Genomic DNA, 20452 nt, shown 5'->3' with positions numbered 1-20452 from the left:
TTAACAGCATTCAACGAGGCACAGCCTTTTTATTTGCTAAAACGGATTCTATTCCCTGGGATGGAGGGGGGAGGCCAATATGATTCCTACTCTATATCCCCAGCCGTGAAGGTGTGTTGCGTGGAGAGGGCATCCTCCCAGTTTCCTAGTTACGGTACAGGAGGACCTAAGTCCCCATTCCCCGGTATAACAAGGCAGGGAGGGAGGTATTAGAGGGGGAGGGAGAGGCATTGCAGGACCAAGGATGTGGGAAAGGGGCAAGCGAGCCGTGGTTGCTCCCCTGGTCGTCCTCTCTGACCAGGGTGCATTGGGGGGGAGTCTGGCTCGGTGGCTGATTATCACCAACAGAACCGGGAGGAGGGGCTTAAAGGAACTTAGAAAAGGGGGGCGCACATGAATGGAAGGAAAGAATGCTGGGCGACACCCTCACCCATGGAGGTGAACAGGAAAGGGAGCTGGTTATGGGGTGCAGGGAAGACATGAGCTGACATGTATGTACCCTGGATGGTGTCCATGCGATGAACGAAGGGCGGGAATACCCATCATTTTACCCAACGTCCCTGGTCCCCAAGGGCTGTCAGCGCTGTTTGAGTGAACACCCAGGGACTATGCTGCTGCCGGAAGAATTGGGCGCAGGTGCTGCCCCCCACAGAGGCAGTCACTCACCGTCATAGAGCTTGTGTAGGGGTCACTGAGCAAGATGTCCTCAGGGTTAGCTATGTTGCAGCAAATGGCAGGACCTCCTTTCCTTTAAAAAATATTTTTATTGATTTCAGAGAGGAAGGGAGAGGGAGATAGAAACATCAATGATGAGAGAGAAATCATTGACTGGCTGCCTCCTACGCACCCCTTACTGGGGATCGTGCTTGCAACCTGGGCATGTGCCCTTGACCGGAGTCGAACCGGGACCCTTCAGTCCTCAGGCTGACACTCTTTCCACTGAGCCACACCGGCCAGGGCAGGGTTTCCTAGGAATGAGTGATATCCTTTTTACCACATTTTCCTTGTCCGTTGATGGGAAGTTAGGTTGTTCCCAATGGCTTGGCTTTTGCGACTAGTTCTCTAATGAACACGCGTGTGCAAATCTCTCTTCAAGATCCTCTTCACAGCTCTTTTGGAGAGATGCCCAGAAGAGAAATTATGGGATCCTATGATAGTTCTAATTTTAATGTTTTGAGGAACCTCCATACTGTCTCCCTAGTGGCTACGCCATTTCACATTCCCTCCAACACGGCAAAGGGTATCCTACCTTCCACGCCCTCGCCAACTCTTACTGTCTCTTTAGTAACCATCCTAACTGGTGTGAAGTGGTACCTCATTGTGGGTTTGACTTGAGTTTCCGGAACGATTACTGATGATGGGCACCTTTTCATGTACCTGTTTGCCGTCTGTATGTCGTCTTTGGAGAAATGTCTGTTCTGTTCGCATGCCCGTTTTTAAGTTCAGTTATTTGGCTGTTTTGCTCTTGAATGGTAGGAGTTCTCTATGTATTTCGGACATGAACCCTTTATCACACACACAGTTTGTAAATATTTCCTCCGTTCCGCAGGCGCCTTTCCATTTTGTTAATTGTCCCTTGCTGTGCGGAAGATGTTCCGTTGGCTGTAGTCCCACTTGTCTATGTTTGCTTGTTGCCTGTGCTCTCGGTGTCATAACCAAGAACTCATTGCCAAGACCAATACCAAGAAGTTTTCTCTAGGAATCTTACAGCCTCAGGTCGTACATGTTCGTCTTTAGCCCATTCGGAGTTGAGTTTTGTGTGCAGTGTCAGGTAACTTTCCAATGTCACGCCCTGGCCTGTGGATATCCGGTTTCCCAGGGCCATTTATTGGCGACACTGTTCTATCTCCATTGTCAATTTTTATTGCCACGATCAGAGATCAGTCGACTGTGTACGCATGGGTTTATAGCTGGGCTCTCTACCCTGCTTCCTTGGTCTACATGTTTATTTTTATGCCGGTACCACATTCTTGGTGATTGGAGCTTTGTAATATATTTTGAAATCAGAACATATGATGCCTCCAGCATTTTTATGCTCAGAAAAGTGCTGTGACCATTTAGGGTCTTTTGTGTTTCCATCTGAGTCTGAGTGAGAAACCAACATAGACTCAGGAAATGCTCTTTTCTCCGGAGACAAACAGTGTGTGCAAAGGACGGCCAGCCGAGCCCCACGCTCAGCTCCCGGGTCTTTCCTGTCCGTCTGGCATCAGTGGGGCTTTGGGCCACGACCCGAGTACCTGCCTCGCTGCCCTCCCCGACCTGAATGTCTAACGTGCATGCGGATGTCGTGCAGCCCCGTCGAATCTCATGCCTAATGTCTTGGTGGCTCCACAATTTCCTCAAGGCCTTTTGAGCTCCCTGACTCCCCTTCCCCAACCTTTCCCCTCTGTCCTGCATCTGTGTGGCCGTATTTTCCATAGACAGAGAGGGGAGGGTCCACCTTGCCCTCCGCCCACAGCGCTGTGCCGACTGACTGGGGTGCTGTTGCTGTCGTTGAAGGTTTTGAGGTCCACCATGCAGGAGGAGCTGGAGGCCGCGCAGACCAACCCCCCCGTGTCCGACCTGTTCCGCACGCCCAACATGCGTGAGAGGATCTGCCTCCTGTCCTGTGTGCGGTAGGCTTCCCAGCGTGCGCGGGGAATGCTAAGTAGCGCAGGCGTGGCCCCGTGGCCCTCAGAGGACACACCGTGCCTAGGAACAGAGTCGGGATAACACATGAGGAAGCCATAGGGAATACTGCCTTGTTTACAGACAGTCGGAGAGCTATGAAAAGGCGGACACGGAACTGACTGCCCAATGACGAGTGCTGTCTGTCACGTGGCCCCACCGGGCTCATCATGGGAACTGAGGCTGGGAGCCTCAGTCGTGGCACAGGTTTTGATTTTAAGTTTCTTCCCTTGTTTGTTTCTATGGTAATTTCGGTAAAACTACAAACAGTAGAGCACACAAGCAACACAGCGCTATGAGTATGTACACATGTCAATGAGCAGCCACACCCAGATCGGGATGTAGAAAGGACTGGAAAACCCTAGAAGGCCCCACCACGTACCCGCAAGCACAACACTCGCCACCTCCTGAAACACTTATAACAAATATGAGCCCCATAAGCATACAATATTTTATGACGCTTTAAAATCATGACCCTGCAAAGACATATTCTACAGAACCCACCATGTCTTCATTCTTTAAAACAAAACAAAACATTTTTATTGATTTCAGAGGGGAAGGGAGAGGGAGAGAGAGAGAGAGAGCAACATCAATCATTGATCGGCTGCCTCCTGCACGCCCCACACTGGGATCGAGCCCTGACTGGGAATCAAACCCTGACTTCCTGGTTCATAGGTTGACGCTCAACCACTGAGCCACCACGGCTGGGCGATGTCTTCATTTTTTCTCACCAACCGCCGGCTGCTTGGCTGACAATATTTCTCACCATCATTTGCAGGTTCTAAACCTGAAGCCATCTATCTTTCTTCTTTTGCTCACCACAGATTTGCAAACGTCATACCCTTTTACGGCCTGAGCCTGCACCTCCAGTACCTGGGGAGCAACGTGTTCCTGTTCCAGGTTCTCTTTGGCGCCATCACCCTCCCGGCCAATTACGTCGCACTGTTGGCCATGAATCGCCTGGGCCGGCGGCTTAGCCAGATGCTCTTTCTGCTCCTGCTGGGGAGCTTCATCCTGGCCATCACGTTTGTGCCGCAAGGTGAGAAAGGGGCGCAGGTTGAAGAATGGAACTGTCTCCCCCCTTTTCCTGGGGAACCTACTCACACCTCTGTGAGGCCAGCCGGAAAGGGAGAATGCGTTCTAGTGGCTTCCCCAAAGCAATCTCAGGATTGAGGACAGATCCTGCCAGCAGGTGGCTGGGGAGGAGTCAGAGGTCACAGAGGTCAGTTCAGATCCCAGGCTGCCTTCATCGACACTGAGAAGTGCCCAGTGATTGCTGTCATTCATTCCTGACCATGTCTCTACGAGAGCCATGACGCCTAGCCCTTGGCCAATCACACGTGCAGCTGTAAACGGCGGTATTTGTGTCTCATGTGCCAACACAGCGCTCTCCCTCCCTCTGTCTGGGCTCCTTCTATGACTCCAGCGTCAGGCCCGCCCACTCCCGACTTCCGTCTGTGCACCCGTGTGTCACAGCTGCGCCCGGGGAGGCCCCTCGGCTTCACGCAGAGGAGTGGACGCCAGGAACAGGCTCCAAGCAGTGAGAGCCTCTCTGAGACTCGATCTCACTAAACTCAATGACCACATGTCACGGAGAGGGGCACCAGGCGTCCCACGCTTCACTAACCCCAGTGAAGAGTATGTGACGTATTTCACAGGGTCCCAGACCATGGGCTTCCCTCGCCTCGAGTGTCAGCCCACTCGGACGTAACGCTCTCATGAGGTGGTGTTTTGTTTTAAACTGAGTAGACAACTGGCTCCAAAGTGTCCTTTCAGGGGTTTCCAAAGCCTGACTATTTCTGTCGCCTAACGCGGTCCTTATTCTCAAGTCTTCAAACATTATTCTAGGCCAGTGGTCGGCAAACTCATTAGTCAACAGAGCCAAATATCAACAGTACAACGATTGAAATTTCTTTTGAGAGCCAAATTTTTAAAACTTAAACTATAAAGGTAGGTACATTGTTATTAATTTAATTAGGGTCCTCCTAAGCTGGCCTTTGCTAAAAACGTCCTCAATCTGATTGAGGTACGTTCGCTGAGGTTGACCCCATCCAACTCTCCCATCCACACTCGTCTTGTATACTTGTTTCGTCTACCTCCTTTCCGAAAACCGACTTCTGCGCATGGGCCACGAAGTTTCAATCGCACTGTACGTGCGTGCCTGAACGTGGTATTTTTTGGAAGAGCCACACTCAAGGGGCCAAAGAGCCGCAGGTGGCTCACGAGCCGCGGTTTGCTGACTACTGTTCTAGACCAAGCCACCCTCCAGCGTGTCCACCAACACGAGTCCTGCCCTCTCATCGCCCTCTCCTCCAGCGCTGTTGACGCTCCGTGCCCATGTGGCATAGGCGCCGGGTTTTGAACTCTTCGAGGACACTGCCGAGTCTTGCCTCCCTCAGTACTTGCTCATGTCACAGTCCCACGTCCTCCGTGAAAGGCAGGAGGCTCGGGACAGAATAAATGACGGCAAACTCTTGCTGGTCTCCAGTTGCCCTCTTCGTCTTTGGCAAAGTTCTGATAAGTAGGGAGAGGTGATGCAAGAACTCAGTTTTTAAAAGAAGATGATGACGTATAGATTAGTCATCTCTCTCAGCTGTCCTTCTCTGTATCCTGTGCCCTGTGTGCTTCCTCTACAACATGTGCAGCCCATGCGAGCATCCTCAGCAGCATCTTTTCCACTGGTGATTGGGGAACGGTGGTCCCTCAGGTGCCCTGAGTCTCACTGGTCTTCCTCTGCAGACATGCAGACCCTGCGCGTGGCTCTGTCGACGCTGGGAATGGGATTTTCGTCGGCGGCCATCATGTGCTCTCTGGCCCACGGAAACGAGCTAATCCCCACCGTCATCAGGTACACGACTCACCGAAGCCCCACCAGGGTCAAGCAGACCTTTCCGGGCTAGTGAACACTTACAGTGGGGAGCAAACTAGGCTGATTAGTCATCAAAACAAGCCATCACAACAACAATTTATTTATTTAAAAAATCTTTTTATTGATTTCGGAGAGGAAGGGAGTGGGAAAGAGAGAGAGAGAGAGAGAGAGAGAGAGAGAGAAACATCAATGATGAGAGAGAATCATTGATGGGTTGCCCTCTGTATGCCCCCTACTGGGGATCGAGCCCACAACGAGGGCATGTGCTCTGAGTATAAAACCGTGACTTCCTGGTTCATAGGTTGACACTCAACCATTGAGCCATGCCACCCGGGCTAGCAACAGTAATTTATAGGTAAGGTTTATTTACGGCTGACTTTTTGCCAGGCACTGGGTTAAGTCCTTTAATGTATCATATCATCTCACATGTTCTCCTGAACCACTAAAAGGTAGTTGCTATGGGTGAGAATATTTTTTTTTTAAAATATATTTTTTATTGATTTTTTACAGAGAGGAAGGGAGAGAGATAGAGAGTTAGAAACATCGATGAGAGAGAAACATCGACCAGCTGCCTCCCGCACATCTCCCACTGGGGATGTGCCCGCAACCCAGGTACATGCCCTTGACCGGAATCGAACCCGGAACCTTTCAGTCCGCAGGCCGACGCTCTATCCACTGAGCCAAGCCGGTTTCGGCGAGAATATTTTTTAAATAATGAAAATGGCTTGATGCACTTGTGTACTGGGAAACATTGCAAGCAAATAAGAGAGAGTGTTTGACATGGAGTAGTATATTGTCAACCTTCGGTAGCTAAACACTGCTGGGCTGTCTCCCACAATCAAAGCGAAATGAGAAATCACAACTGACCCGTGTGGGTTTTGACCCGATGACTTTTGCATTGCTGTTTGCACGCCAAGGGCCACAGCTTCAGGAATCGTGGCGATGGCTGGTAATATCGGGGCGGCCATGGCTCCCCTCCTGATGATCCTGGTGGTGTACTCTCCCCACCTGCCCTGGATCCTCTATGCGGTCTCCTCCTTCGTCCCCAGCCTTGTCGTCTTCTTCCTTCCTGAGACCAGGAATCAGCCGCTGCCCGACTCCATCCAGGACGTGGAAAAGGAGTGAGTGACCGCGGGCTGGCTCTTAGGGGAGCTTGCGCCACGGGTCCGTGACGGGGAAGGCAAAACGAAACGGGGCCACCGTCCTCCAGGCGGGTTCAGACCAGGACAGTTTCCACGGGGTCGACGCCTTGTCCCTCCCCGCAGTGACCTCTGACTCCCCCAAGGCTCCCAGGTCACACAGACCAGCTCTGCCCGGCCTGCACCAGTAGGCTTCGTGGGCGAGGTGCCCTAGTGTGACACCCCCACTTGAAGGTGTTTCACAACCATGCACAGATCCAAACACCAGATTCTCATCTCAGCCCCCTGGCAGCCCTGGGCCCCGTGAGTGCAGAGAGCTCTCTGGATGGCTGGTTCCTGGAGGACCGTGGACGCCCTGGTCCCTGAAGAATCTGAGAGAGTCATGGAGAGGACAGAGCCCCCCCCCCGCCCCCCCCCCAGATGCCTATTTCTCAGGGAGGGAGGGCTGCCTTTGACAGTCAGACCATCTGGTCATCACTGGGGATGCAAGTGCTGAGCAAAGAGGAAAGGGGGTGGCAGATGTTGGCATAGTAGACGATCGAGGATCGGGAAGGACTTTTTGTAAGGTTTTACATACTTTCCTTGCCTTTTCCAAGTCCCTTTGGCCAATGTCATGTGTGCAAGCTGTCTTCCCGGATCCTGCCCTGGGAACTTGGCCTCTTTCTTCATAACATTTACTCAGATCCTCAGGGTAGGGGTCATGGTTTTCATCAAAGGGGCCAAGGTGGGTCAAGGATTAGCTTGCTCTAAAGAATACACAACATATATGTTTTTTAATGTTTTGTGTTTGTTTGCTGTTTTCATTGTGTTTGTTCCAGGAGAAAAGGCTCAAGAAAAGCAGACCAGCAAGACACCTTCATAAAAGTGACCCAGTTTTAAGGAATTCCAGGAATGGACTGCTAATCCAGGAAAAAAGGGGGGGGGAGGGGCAGGGGATGGGATCATGCCTAGGTGTTGGCAAATGTTGGGAAATAAATAAATTAAAAGATATAATGAAAAAGATGGATACCACTGATAATCTGACAATTGCAGTCCTAAATAACTATGTATAGAATACCTGTGATTAATTATACAAAGAAGTTTGAGAAGAGTCATTATACTCTTAAAGAAATCATCATAAAATATGTGTATGCATGTCGATCCCTAGCATGGTTCTGGATAGAAAGATAGAATCGTATTGAAAACATTGATTGTGTTCCAATTACTTGGTAGTTGATGGAGTAATTAATCAAAACGAAAAACCATTTACTTTTGGAAGAATTTGAAAAAGAGTTTACAAATTTATTTAGAAATCCTATATAACAAAATCCTAATATGCAAATTGACCAAATGGTGGAATGACCGGTCGCTATGACACGCACTGACCATAAGGGGGCAGATGCTCAATGCAGGAGCTGCCCCCAGCCTGCAGGCCCCAGGCCAGCCAAGGCGGGTGCCAGTGGGGGCCCCCCGATTGTCCAGCCGGTCACCCCGCAGATCGGCCCTGATCGCCGGCCAGGCCTAGGGACCCTACAAAAAAAGAGGATCATGAGTGAGGGGCTGCCCAGTGTTTCAAGCAGCGTACATTAGACTTTATCACAGCAGCAACAGTCAACACAGTAGTAGCAGATGTATTTACACATCAGAGGAAGTCCAGAAACAGACCGCAGCGGATGTAACATCTACTATGGAATTTTGGTATCAGAAATCACTGGAAAAATAAAGGCTCAAGCAACAAATAGCATAACTAAATATTAAAAAATAAATGACTACTAATGTGACCTCATACCCTAACCTCCCCAATATTCTACTTTAATAAAAAGTTAATTGGAAAAAAATGAACCATAATTTTCAGTAGAAAGCTTGGCTACAAAATCTTGGGCTACAAAATGTTCTGAATAGTAAAAGCAAATGCCAGACATTGAGAGGCCACCTGAATCACACTTATTTAAACCGACTGTTGGGCAAAACCTTAACAAATTATTGGAGAAAACCAGAAAACTATTCACCAAAATGATAAAAACAGTGAACTTGTAGTGGCAAGCTTGAAAGCGAGGGATACGTTCTCCTCTGTTTCTGTACTCAAAGTTTAAACAAGGACTAAGTAAAATTTCAAAATACTGTAAGATGTCAACGGTGAGAGAGCAAGTGACTAAATAAACCGTTTTCAAAAATGTACTTCGAATAAGAAGGATTCTCGTCTGTATCCGCCCGCTTTGACCTCTACCTCAGCGTAACTGACGGAAGCCCGACTCCGCAGCTCTACGGGGTCCACCCGCACAGAACGGTGGTCTCCCCAGCCCCTGCGTGCGGATGGGGTTGGACCTACTTGGAGGCGTGCAGAACCCCCGCATGGGTTCCCTGGCCTGTGGGCTGAGAGCTTTCCCAGTGGAAAAGGCCACGTGGAAACTGGGAAACTACTAACTCCCTCCTAGCAGAGGAAATCGGCGATCCCAGAGTGTTCCCGGGGGAGGGGGGAGCAGAGGTTACTGCGGCCCCAGAGGCCTGAGGCATGCAGGCTGGTACTTTCCACACGTGATTTGCGGGGCCTGACCCGACTCCACGGAAGCCTGTCCCTGCCAATAGCTGAGTGACCTGGGAGGGTAACTGTGGGCTCCACAGACAGAACCAGACACTAGGCCCAGGCACAGCTCCTTGCCACGCGTGGACGGGGTCGTGGCCCAGAGCACAGGTTCCTTGGTAGACCTTCGGGGCACCTCAAATGCGCAGTCATTTCCTATTTGTTTGTTTGAATCCTCACTCGAGGATATTTTTCCATTGATTCTTAGAGAGAGTGGGAGAGAGAGGGAAAGACAGAGAGAAACACATCGCGATTGGTTGCCTCCTGCATGAGCCCCAACCAGGGCCCGGGCTGGGGAGGAGCCTGCAACCCAGGTACCTGCCCTTGATTGGAATCAAACCTGGGGCCCTTTGGTCCGCAGGCTGATGCTCTATCCACTGAGCCACCCCAGCGAGGGCACGCAGTCACTTTCTAGAGCAGCAGGCTGTGGATCCCCAAAAGAAACCAAAGACAAGAGGCCGGTGTGATTCCAGCATCGCCTAGAGCAGTGGTTCTCAACCTTGGCTGCACATTAGAATCACCTGGGAATCTCTTTAAAATCCTGATTTCCGGGCCTCATCCTCCGGAAATTCTGTTTCTTTGTGACTAATGTTGTGGCCCCACCCCATAACAAAGAAACAGAATTTCCGGAGGATGAGGCCCGGAAATGAGGATTTTAAAAAGATTAAAAAAAAAAAAAAAGAAGCAACTAATTGGATCAATGTTTCTCTCTCTCCCTCTCTAAAATCAATCAATAAATAAAAACTTTTTAAAAAGAGATAGGATTAAGAACAGTAGTGAAAAATCTTTTTTAATTTTCACATTATAAACTTTTGTACAGGTTTAAAATTTTATCTTGAGTATCTATGTCTTTTATTAATTTTTAAACTCATTTCCAAATTTCTACTTTGCTAATGTTAAAAATCATAATTCCAATAAATGCATAAATGTAAAAAAAAAGAAAAGATTCCCAGGTGATTCTAATGTGCAGCCAAGGTTGAGAACCGCTGGCCTAGCGCATAAGGTCATGTGGAAGGGCACAGAGCCCAAGGCTCGGAACCACAGGTGTTTCTCTCTGTCTTTCTCTCTCTCTTCCACTCTCTTTAAAAACCAATGAAAAAATATCCTCGGGTGAGGATTAAAAAAAAGAAGTTTACAAAGATTCAGAATCACTTTGGACTATCATGCCTGTGGTCTGACATATTCCTGCCTCTACATCATGGATTCAAAACAAACAACGAAAGCACAGCGATTGGAAAGATAAAGACCCTGAACTCGAATGACGTCCATTATGTCATGTTATGTGGCCCCTTGGGGCTCTTCCTGTGTGTCAGGTGCACTTGTGCTTGGTGAGCGAACATTTCATTTTATATATGAAATACTTTCCTGAATTTGAATAGTAGTTTTAAATGGAAATTTTTGAGTTTTAAGTGATTAACTTTTAAAACTAAAGAAAAATTTAGAAAAAATGTTACGTCCGTGGCACAATTTTGTAGTTGCCTAGATTATACATTTGGCTGATTTTTTTTTTTTTTTGGAAAATTTTGTTTACTGAACATTTATTTCTATAAAATATTTTATATCGGGCTATCGCCAAAGGACCAAAGTTCAAACGGTAAGGTAGAAGAAAAACGATTGAGCAAGCAGTTGTGCTTTGAAATATTTTATTTCATTCTGTGGTTTTGCTTGTGTGGTTCTGCGTGTAAAGTTTAATAACATTTTTTTTCACTGTCTCTTCTGGCTATTATTATTATTCTTTGTTTCATTGCACGATGATTATGGAAAAGAATTGTGACAGATAGAGGCTGATGGGCTTAGAACATGACCTGCTCCAGGGGGCAGCTATGCTGGGTTTGCCCCCCGGATGTTGGGGACGTGAGGGTAGGAGCAACCACCGCACCCGTGAACAGGCCCAGCTAGTCCGGGTGCCCCTGATGCCACAGAGGGGAGGCGGCTCCCAGGGAGAGGTGGCCAGAGGCCTGGGAGGACGTGCCGACAAGCCCATGCCCCGCTGGGCCTCAGATAGGCTCAGACCTGGCCTCCTGAAGGAGCTTCAGTCTCGAGGAGGGCGCACCCTATTGGAAAGGGATGGAAGTGCACCTTAAAGAGACCACCCAGGGTCCAAGACCTTGACAGCTGCCGTGGCTGGGGCAGATGCCCGCAGGACAGAGGGGGTGGCAGGGCAGACTCCACGCCTCTCCCGTGCCCGCCGAGTAGCTAGGTCCCCCCTTGGACAAAGAGAAGCAAATACTGAAATGACTCGACGTCCAACCTGAAGTGACGAGGTTCCCGAGGCCGCCCGCTCGCAGGCACAAGGGGCCAAGGAGGCGGCGTGTCCGTTCCGGAGCGACATGTTTGCGCAGCCTGGTCACCTGGCTGCAGAGAAAACTCCACGCCACGCCCGCCCTGGAGGGCAGCACCCAGCACCTCTCACCTCTCACGTGGAACCGCCTCACGTCTGCACGTCGGCGGGGTCTCGCCCACAGCTCGCGGGGGACGGCTAGTGTGGGTTCCATCCCCCGTGGGTGTCTCGTCAGAGGCTGAATTTTGCCTTTGGGTCCCAGACACTAACACAGAAACTTAGCTTCTGCCCACACGTGTGGCGTGCCCCCCGCACGGCCTCAGGGTGGAGGAGTGGGTGACGCCCAGCTCCCCACTGTGCCCCTCTCTGGGAGGGTCCCCCGTTGTCCGTGGCGGCCTGCAGCCACCGACGACACAGGGAGAGCTGTGGGGGACCGGCCCTCTCACCTCGATGTAGGACACCCCTGCAGGGCACCCAGCTCCAGAGCCCCCGGGGGCTGGCCAGGCCTCTGCTGGGACCACATCCTGGCCCCGCGCCTCCCTCTGCCCCGTCCTGCTTCCTCCACTTCCCACAGCCCAGCAACCCCAGCAGCTTCCATTCCCTGGCCTTCCCTGTGACATGCCGACACCACCACTGGCCGCTCACCCATCCCCCAAAGGGAAAAGGAATAAACACGGGACAATAAGCACACACACAAGCACCAGTCTCTGGCATCTCAGAAACACTGGCGTTGGGATTACTTTCCCTGAGTATCTCCCCCCCCACCCCCCCCAACAGTGGGCACGTGCCTGCTGGCGGCAAAGCTCACCAGGCTTGCCCCGGGGCCCCATGAAAGCAGACTTCAGCTTTCACGCTGGAACACAGCAGCTGCTGCAGCCTTAGCGCCACGCCGCTCCTCGCCTGCAAAGTGTGCAGCGTGCACTGCAGGGCATGCGGCCTTCTGGACGGCGGGGGAGCAGGAGACACTGTCCACCCCTGCCCCACGGTGCCTTGTGCCCTCGCGGCCGACGCAGAACTCCTCAGCGCCCTCCCTGACCCGGCTTGTGGGCTCAGGCAGAGGTGGGGGCCAGGGCGTGGCACCTGGTAGACTCAGGCGTGCTTGTTGGGTGACTGAGTGAACATCAGCCCTGAGATGCTCCCCAGGGTCTGTCCGAACCAGAAAGAAGCCAGAGAGGTATCTTTCTGTCGTAAACGTAAGCAAGACCCGGAGGAGGCCTCTGTTTAGAAGTTATTACACTCCCTGGCACGGGGCAGTTGTTGGTTAAATGAATAACATCGGTTTGTTTGACCAATAATTTATGTGAGTTCAAAGTCAGCTTCAGATCTAAAGGTTCGCTAATGCAAGACTGAGGAATTCCAAGCTAAAAGGAATCCTCTATGGTAAAAGCCTAATATGCGAAGTGTCCGACTGTTTGACTGTTTGACCAGTCGCTATGATGCACAATGATCACTAGGGGGCAGATATGCTGGTAGGTTAGCTTGCTGCTGGGGTATGGCCGATCAGGACTGAGCAAGATGGGCCGGACACGCCCTGGAGCCCTCCCACGGTCCCTCCCCAGCCCTGATTGTGCACCAGTGGGGTCCCTCGGCCTGGCCCTGCACCCTCTTGCAATCTGGGACTCCTTGGGAGATGTCGGAGAGCCAGTTCTGGCCCGATCCCTGCAGGTCAGGCCAAGGGGCCCCACCGGTGCACGAATCCGTGCACTGGGCCTCTAGTAAACTTTATAAAATAAAATTCTAGCCCAGCCAGCATGGCTCAGTGGTTGAGTGTTGACCTATGAACCAGGAGTTCAGGGTTTGACTCCCGGTCAGGGCACATGCCTGGGTTGCGGGCTCGATCCCCAGTGTGGGGCATGCAGGAGGCAGCCGATCAATGATCCCCTCTCATCATGGATGTTTCTACCTCTCCCTTCCTCTCTGAAATCAATAAAAGTATTTAAAATAAAATAGAACTTTTGGATCTTGGTTCTGCTTCAGAGGCAGTCTCACTGTAGCCTGTGTAATGAGTAGAGAGGCTGAGGACGATGGGGAACTCAATGGATTCTCGGCGAGTGGGGGGCGAGCTGATGGTGGGAATTGGAGGCAATGGCTTTGTCCTGGTCAGGATTCACAGACACAGGGTGCTTAGCCACCAGCGCCGGGACTGAGCAGAGAGAGGCCCTCCACTGGGGAAGACAATCAACGACTCCCGCCCCCCCTTCCCCCCTCCCCTGACTCCAGTGTCTATGATCTAGAAGGAACTGGAAAGGGGAATTGCTAAGAAAAGAACGGAGGGGGTCAATCGAAGAGTTTCATTGCAGGGCCCTAGCGGGTTTGGCTCAGTGGATAGAGCATCGGCCTGCGGACCGAAGGGTCCTGGGTTCGATTCCAGTCAAGGGCACATGCCTCGGTTACAGGCTCCTCCCTGGCCCGGGCCCTGGATGGGGCGTGTGCAGGAGGCAACCAATCAATGTGTTTCTCTCACATCAATATTTCTCTCTGTCTTTCCCTCTCTCTTGCATTCTCTCTAAAAATCAATGGGAAAATATCCTCAGGTGAGGATTAAAAAAAAGAAAAAGTTTCACTGCAGGTCTACTTTCTCCAAATGGGAGAAAGGCTCATGGGAGGTCCTAACAGGTTTTATGGGCCCCCTCCTGCCCTCTCCCGCCTTCTCATTTCCTAGACCTTCCCTAGCTTCCTTGTGTGGTTTCAGCTCCCAACGATGACTGCCAATGCCCCGTCATAATTTAAATGTTCCATCGCGTCACGCCTTGCTTTCCCTCATTCACACAGTAGAAGGTGCATTGGTTAAGCTATTCTAAATATTCATCTGAAGTCAATGAAAATAGAAATTTCAAATTTTCTGGTACTGATAAGATAGAAAAGCAAGATAAAGGGTCTTATTGGTTATACTTTAAATTAGGGCTTTTAAGTAATCCTATATAATAAAAGGCTAATATGCAAATTGTCCCCTGGACTGGGCGTTCAACCAGGAGTTTGACCAGGGGGTGATGCTGGCGGGCCAACTGCCTGTGGCCCCTCCCCCTGGCCACCCCACCCTTGATCAGCCCCCCAACCCTGACTGGGGGCGGGCTGGCTGGCCAACCTCCCACGTCCCCTCCCCCGGCCAGCCCTGCCCAATCGGCCTCATCAGGGCGGGCCGGCTGGACCTCACCCGTGCACGAATTCGTGCACTGGGCCTCTAGTAAAGAATAAAGCTGACGTGTGATTTTACAAGGAAAATCTTTCCTGGGAAAGGTGTTCCTAGGTTAAGGCACAGCTGGCCCTGAGCAGCGAGGCCAAGGTTTTCGGATCCCTCCTCCCTTGAACGGCACCGCGGGTCCCCAAGGGCAGGGCTGGAGCGACCCGGACGAGCTAGAGACGTGTTAGTTTCACAAAAAGGACGTTTGTAAGGAGTTCTTATTACTGAGAACATTCCAGCAGGTTTCCGGGATGTACCCCATGGTATTCAGGCATCACAGACTAGGTTCGGCCTAAGGCACGAGCGAGACCCCCTTCTACAGAGTGGGGTGGCGGTGACCAAGCCTCACAGCTGCGTAATAAATATTGGATTCTTCCCACCCTGCGAGTCCCTGGGTCTCATCACACATATCGGACACACGTCTAAAGGGGTAACTGGGTACATGCCAGATTCTTCCGGAAGCTCAGGAGTTTCTTACACGGGGCCGCTGAGCAGGGAGACCAGGGGAGCAAAGGGAGGGCGTTCTCTTGGCTGCCGTCCCGGCTCTTCCTCTGCGTGGTGTCCGGAGTCGCTGCCGGCGGTGACTGCCTTGGGCCGTATGCTCTCCACCACGGCCGAGAGCATGGCTCCCGCCGCCTTCGCCCCTTGCACCAGGGCCTGCTCCACCTGCAGGGCAGACCCGTTCACAGGACACTCGGGCAGGGTCCTGGGCTTGTGCCCAGCCCCACCGCCACCTCGCCATCCCGCTCAGGAACCGGCCTGCCTGGAGCCTTTCCCGAGAGCAGGAAGCAACCTGTGCTCCAGTTTCAAAGGCCCTAGAGCTGCACAGACCCAGAGAAGCCAGGACGGCGGCCCGGGCGCACACAGTGGGGGCACCGGGCTCCCGGTCCCTTCCTGCCTCAGAGCCATTCAGCCTGGGGTTTGCCTCCAGTGTGGGGGGTGGGGGTGGGGGGGCTCAGAGGCAAAGGGCCTCAGAGCAGCGCAGCCCCTGGGCCCTCATTCTGCAGATGAGTACACAGGGAGCCAGGACCTCCCTTGGACCTCGTCACACAGTGAATTAGTGCACGAGCTCAGGTCCGGGCCCAGGATTCGGAGGAAGGAGGGCCTCCTAGAATCCCTTGACCCCCGGGATCTCCTCCTTGTGTACAAATGCTCAAGGGGTGGGGGACCCCTCGTCCCAGCGCCCACCACGGCCCTCGCTGCCACAGGCCTCCCAGGGGGGATGCAGAGGAGGAAGATGCGGAAAGTGAGAAGCAGGAGTTGCGAGCTTGGGAGGCCCCTTCCCCCCGAGGTGCCTGGGGATGGGGTCGCACGGTACAGAGACCAAGGCTGGGATCTGCCCGGGGCGTTAGGAAAACATAGGGAACGTGGAAGAGAACCTAGAAAAATGACGTGCCTCATTTAATCCTTGATTTTTGAAAACCTACTACAAGGCGGTAATGCATACGTCCTCTGCTCTTCTCATGGGGTCTCAAGAGAGACCAAATGTCAACAAGAGCAGCTCACACTGGCTCGGGGACGTAGCTTCCCAAGCTCCTGTGCCACCATTGAATGTGTCCCCCCCTATATTACGGGGGGTGGGGGGTGGGGGCGGCACAAACCCAAACGCAGTGGGGCCGGGCAGGTGTGTGGTGACACTGGTGGGTGACATGCCTACCCACCACCACCCATCGAAAGGGGGCCCCACAGACCATCAGCCAGCGAGAACACGGGCCCAATGGCCCGATCGATGGGTTGTTCAGAGCGGCTGGGAATCCATATTGTTTAATATAAAATTTCTACATTTTTAAATGCAGGCAAATGAGTAAAAAATACTCGTCATTCAATTTGCAACTTGAGCAGCGGAGTGTCTGCCTTGGTTAATCCCCGTTTTGTAAGGGAAGGGACAGTCTGGGAGATAAAATAGCTTCACCAAGGAGGCCAGGCCAGTGAGGGCCCAGCTGGACTCCAACAGTGGTCCTACCGTGTCGCCCAGCGCCTTTTCTCTCCTCGATGGGCTCATAGAGATGAGAAGGACCGAAAAGTCCTTGGAAACGGCAGGCCCCCACCAGTGCGATAGATAACATGACACCACGGATCGCCGTTCTGACCACCCACAGGAGAAGCCCAAAACAGCTCAGCAGAAGCGGTCGTCCATCCCAGCCAGTGGCGCGCACCTGCTGGCTCCTGGCATCCCTACCTGCTGGCTCCTGGGCACCCCTACCTGCTGGCTCCTGGGCACGCCTACCTGCTGGCTCCTGGGCATCCCTACCTGCTGGCTCCTGGGCACATGAAACTTCTGGCTCCTGGGCACGCCTACCTGCTGGCTCCTGGGCACCCATACCTGCTGGCTCCTGGGCACCCCTACCTGCTGGCTCCTGGGCACACGTACCTGCTGGCTCCTGGGCATCCCTACCTGCTGGCTCCTGGGCACCCCTACCTGCTGGCTCCTGGGCACCCCTACCTGCTGGCTCCTGGGCATGCCTACCTGCTGGCTCCTGGGCACCCCTACCTGCTGGCTCCTGGGCACCCCTACCTGCTGGCTCCTGGGCACGCCTACCTGCTGGCTCCTGGGCACCCCTACCTGCTGGCTCCTGGGCATGCCTACCTGCTGGCTCCTGGGCATCCCTACCTGCTGGCTCCTGGGCACCCCTACCTGCTGGCTCCTGGGCACGCCGTATCTGAGCTCGTTGACGAAGTGCTCGCAGTTCCCGTCGATGAGGCTGTACTGCACTATCTTGTTGATCATGTTCCTCGTGCGCTGGAGGATCTTGTCCACGGGCAGGGGCAGGTACGTCCCGTCCAGCTTGTTGTTGACCTTCCAGGAGCAGCCGTGCAGCACGTCCTCCAGCCGGCTGCACTTGACCACGGCCCGGTTGCTGAAGATGGAGGTGATGCTGCCGGCCACGAATTCCTCACCTGAGGCCAGAGGCAAACAGGGGCTGGAGAGCCGCCAGGGACAGCGGGGCAGAGCCCGGCGCGCTCTCCCATGCCGGGCAAGCTGCTGTCCTCTGGGGCCTCCGTTCCCCCACCTGTCGGAGGCGTGCAGAGGAGGGGGAGCTGGAGTAGATGAGCTAAAGGGCCAGCTTCCCCAGGAAGCCTGGGCCTTGCCCTGCGCCCCCACTTTCCATCCACGGCCTCTCGTAAAACTCTCACAGTGGCCGCTGGTGTGGCCCCGACTGCACTCTGTGTCCTACCGACCAGACTTCAGGAGCCGTCACGCGTGCCGAGCGCCCTGCCGTGTAGGCGTCGGCTCCTGGGTAAGGGGCTAACGTGTGCTTCCGTAGCCACTGTCAGGGCGCAGTGAGGCCGCACAGATGGGGCTCTGGATGGGACCCCCTCCCCACCCGCGTCCCCCAGAGCCACTCCGCCTCTCTCCACTCACATATGGGGTTTCACCAAGGGTTCCGCCGCTTTGAAAAAAGGGACGTTTGGAAGCTGATTAGTTAACATGTTCAGCCCTCAGGGGGCACGGAGGCTCAGGGAGGGTCAGGAAGCTGCCCCCGTGGGTGGCCCTTTAACACCAGGGCTGTTTTTCTGCAAACGTGTGTCCCGCCCCCTTGCAAAGCCGTCGGAGGGCAAGTAGCGTCCCTGGCTCTTCCTTACGAATTGGAAGAAGAGCTGCCTATTTCACCAAAGCTGGCAGGAGGCAATTCAGGCTCCCAGGACAGGGAGGCGGAAGTCATGTTTAGAGAGATCTGACGGGAGGGCGGGGACGGGGCTGTGACAGTCCCTTTGGCTGTACAGAGGGAGGCTCCTGGGAAGCAGAGATGGGGGTTGGGGGATGCAGCGTGAAGCCCTGTCACCTTCTTCGCTCTGCCCTCCGTGTGGGCTCCCAGACCGAAGTGGGGGTGTGGGCGGATGGGGCTGCAGGGGGGGCGCTGGGAGAGGGGCTGCTCTGCGGGAAGGTCTCAGCAAGGGGACGGGCTGGGCGGTGAGGCGACAGGACACAGGCCGGGGTGAGAGCCGTGAGCAAGGCCCCGGGCCTTGGGCGCCGGGGACCCGCTGTCATTTAGCCTCGAATGGGCTGTGTGGGCACAGGGCACACATCCCAAAGGCATCGAAGGACCAGGACCGGCCGCGGCCCTCCCTCTGTTCCTCCCAGCGCCCGGGGAAGCCGGGAGCAGCACTGGGGACAACGGGAAGCAAGTGGCAATCGGGGCACGTAAGCACCCGCACCCGTCCCGGGGCCTCAGGAACAGGGGAAGAATGTGGAACTGCTGTCAACACAGGCAGGTCGGAGGCTCACGTTCCTAAACGCCATGGAAACGAAAGGGAACCTGGGACGCTCTCACTCGCTTCTGCTTTAGGGCTGGACACACCGCGTGTCTGGTGGACAGAGACCAGGCTCTGTCCCACAGTACCGTTAGGTCTAGTCTCTCTCTCTCTCTCTCTCTCTCTCTCTCTCTCTCTCTCTCTCTCTCTGTTAACCCTCTCCCGAGGATATTTTTGATATTGATTTTTAGAGCGAGTGGAAGGGAGGGGGAGAGACAGAGAGAGAGAAACATTGATTGGCTGCCTCCTGCATGCGCCCTGACCAGGGCGGGGGATCGAGCCTGCAACAAGGTACGTGCCCTTGACCAGAATCAAACCCGGGACCCTTCAGTCTGCAAGCCAACACTCTCTCCACTGAGCCACACTGGCCGGGGCGCGGTCTAGTCGTGCGTTGGGTGTTTTACTGTTCAGTGGGCCGCGCGGAGGAAGCGGGGATGGGCGGGGCCCGCTTTCCTCGGCGCCTCGACGCCACGAGCTTGGCCACGTATCCGCTCTTACTCGGGGGCGCCAGGTGGACCACGCGGTCGCCCTCCACACAGATGGCCCAGTGCTCATAGCCGATCCGGAAAATCTCGATCAGGTCCCCAGGTCTCGGTCTCGGGTTGCCCTGCGATGGAAAAAGATGTCACAGTAAAGACTAGCGCGTGCCCAGGGACTCCAGAGACCCTGTCCGGGCATCAGCTACAGCCTGCAGTCTCCTCGCTGTGCAGGACCCAGGCCGGGAACGCGCTCCTCACACGCGGGAACGGGGGGCCCACCCCTCCCGCCATCTCTCCTTATTAAAGGCGGTGAGGCTACGATCTAGGTGAGTCTACGATCTAGGTGAGTCTACGACCTAGGTACCGCGCCCTCCGTACACGCACAAGCTGCGGGGTGAGTGACGGGCTCCTTTAAGTGTCTCTGCTTGAAGCTGCACCCCAGGCGAAGCTGTCTCGGTGGAGGGACATTGCAAGAGGAAGGGGTGCTCCTGGGACGTCTGGCTGGGGGGAGGGGACCACGGTCGGATGGGGTGTGAGGACACCTGGTGGAGCTCAGTCTGAGCCCAGATCCCTCCGTCCCCACCCCCTGCAGCCTTGGCCTGGCGATGGCCTTTCTGGGACCCTCTGGACAGAGAAATCAGTGCCTCCTGCCCCTGCTGGCCTCCGGGTTCCCTCTGCAGGTGCCCCGCGTGCCCTGCTGTCGCCCTGGGGGTGCCCCCTCCTCTGATGCCCACACACTGGTTGCTGAGAGCCGGCTCGCCGCCTGCATTCCAGAGGGTGGCGCCTGCCCAGCCAGCTCCCCCGCTCTCCTGTGGGTTGGCCGTCTCCCTCCAGGGAGGCCTGAGCCCCTGCGAGTCTGTCCTCCCCTGAGCGCCCTCCTGGCCCTCGGCCCTGGGAGACCACGTCAGGCTTCCTGGTATCGTAGTAATTCTTCCTGTTAAGCTGCCCCTGCTGGACCCACCGTGAGGTTCCTCTCTCCCGACCGGGCCCAGACGGCGGGCACTCTTCAGAGAGGCCCGGGG

At 54.2% G+C, this 20452-nt stretch overlaps 2 protein-coding genes across 2 annotated transcripts in view; one reads left to right on the top strand and one right to left on the bottom strand.

Annotated features, from left to right (window-relative positions):
• LOC102429893 (solute carrier family 22 member 9-like) overlaps positions 1-7583 on the top strand; it is a gene marked incomplete at its 5' end in the record, with an annotated part of 9997 nt that extends 2414 nt beyond the window's left edge. Inside the window, 7 exon segments of the mRNA XM_023748794.1 lie at positions 319-382; positions 385-410; positions 2475-2615; positions 3492-3706; positions 5407-5515; positions 6454-6657; positions 7494-7583. Coding sequence (XP_023604562.1) covers positions 319-382; positions 385-410; positions 2475-2615; positions 3492-3706; positions 5407-5515; positions 6454-6657; positions 7494-7554 — 820 coding nt within the window.
• A 7588-nt stretch (positions 7584-15171) lies between these two features.
• On the bottom strand, positions 15172-19558 carry HRASLS5 (HRAS like suppressor family member 5; the record flags this gene model as incomplete). Its single annotated transcript, XM_023748793.1, has 3 exons — positions 15172-15363; positions 17333-17595; positions 19450-19558. Coding segments are annotated over 3 exons (564 nt in total), but the record flags the coding sequence as incomplete, so codon positions are not given.
• Between the last annotated feature and the right edge of the window lie 894 nt (positions 19559-20452).

The sequence above is a fragment of the Myotis lucifugus genome, unplaced genomic scaffold (genome assembly GCF_000147115.1).
Source record: "Myotis lucifugus unplaced genomic scaffold, Myoluc2.0 scaffold_1820, whole genome shotgun sequence".
NCBI classification, from domain to species: domain Eukaryota; kingdom Metazoa; phylum Chordata; class Mammalia; order Chiroptera; family Vespertilionidae; genus Myotis; species Myotis lucifugus.
Note: the sequence above shows the minus strand (reverse complement) of the source record. Positions and strands in the feature narration are given on the sequence as shown.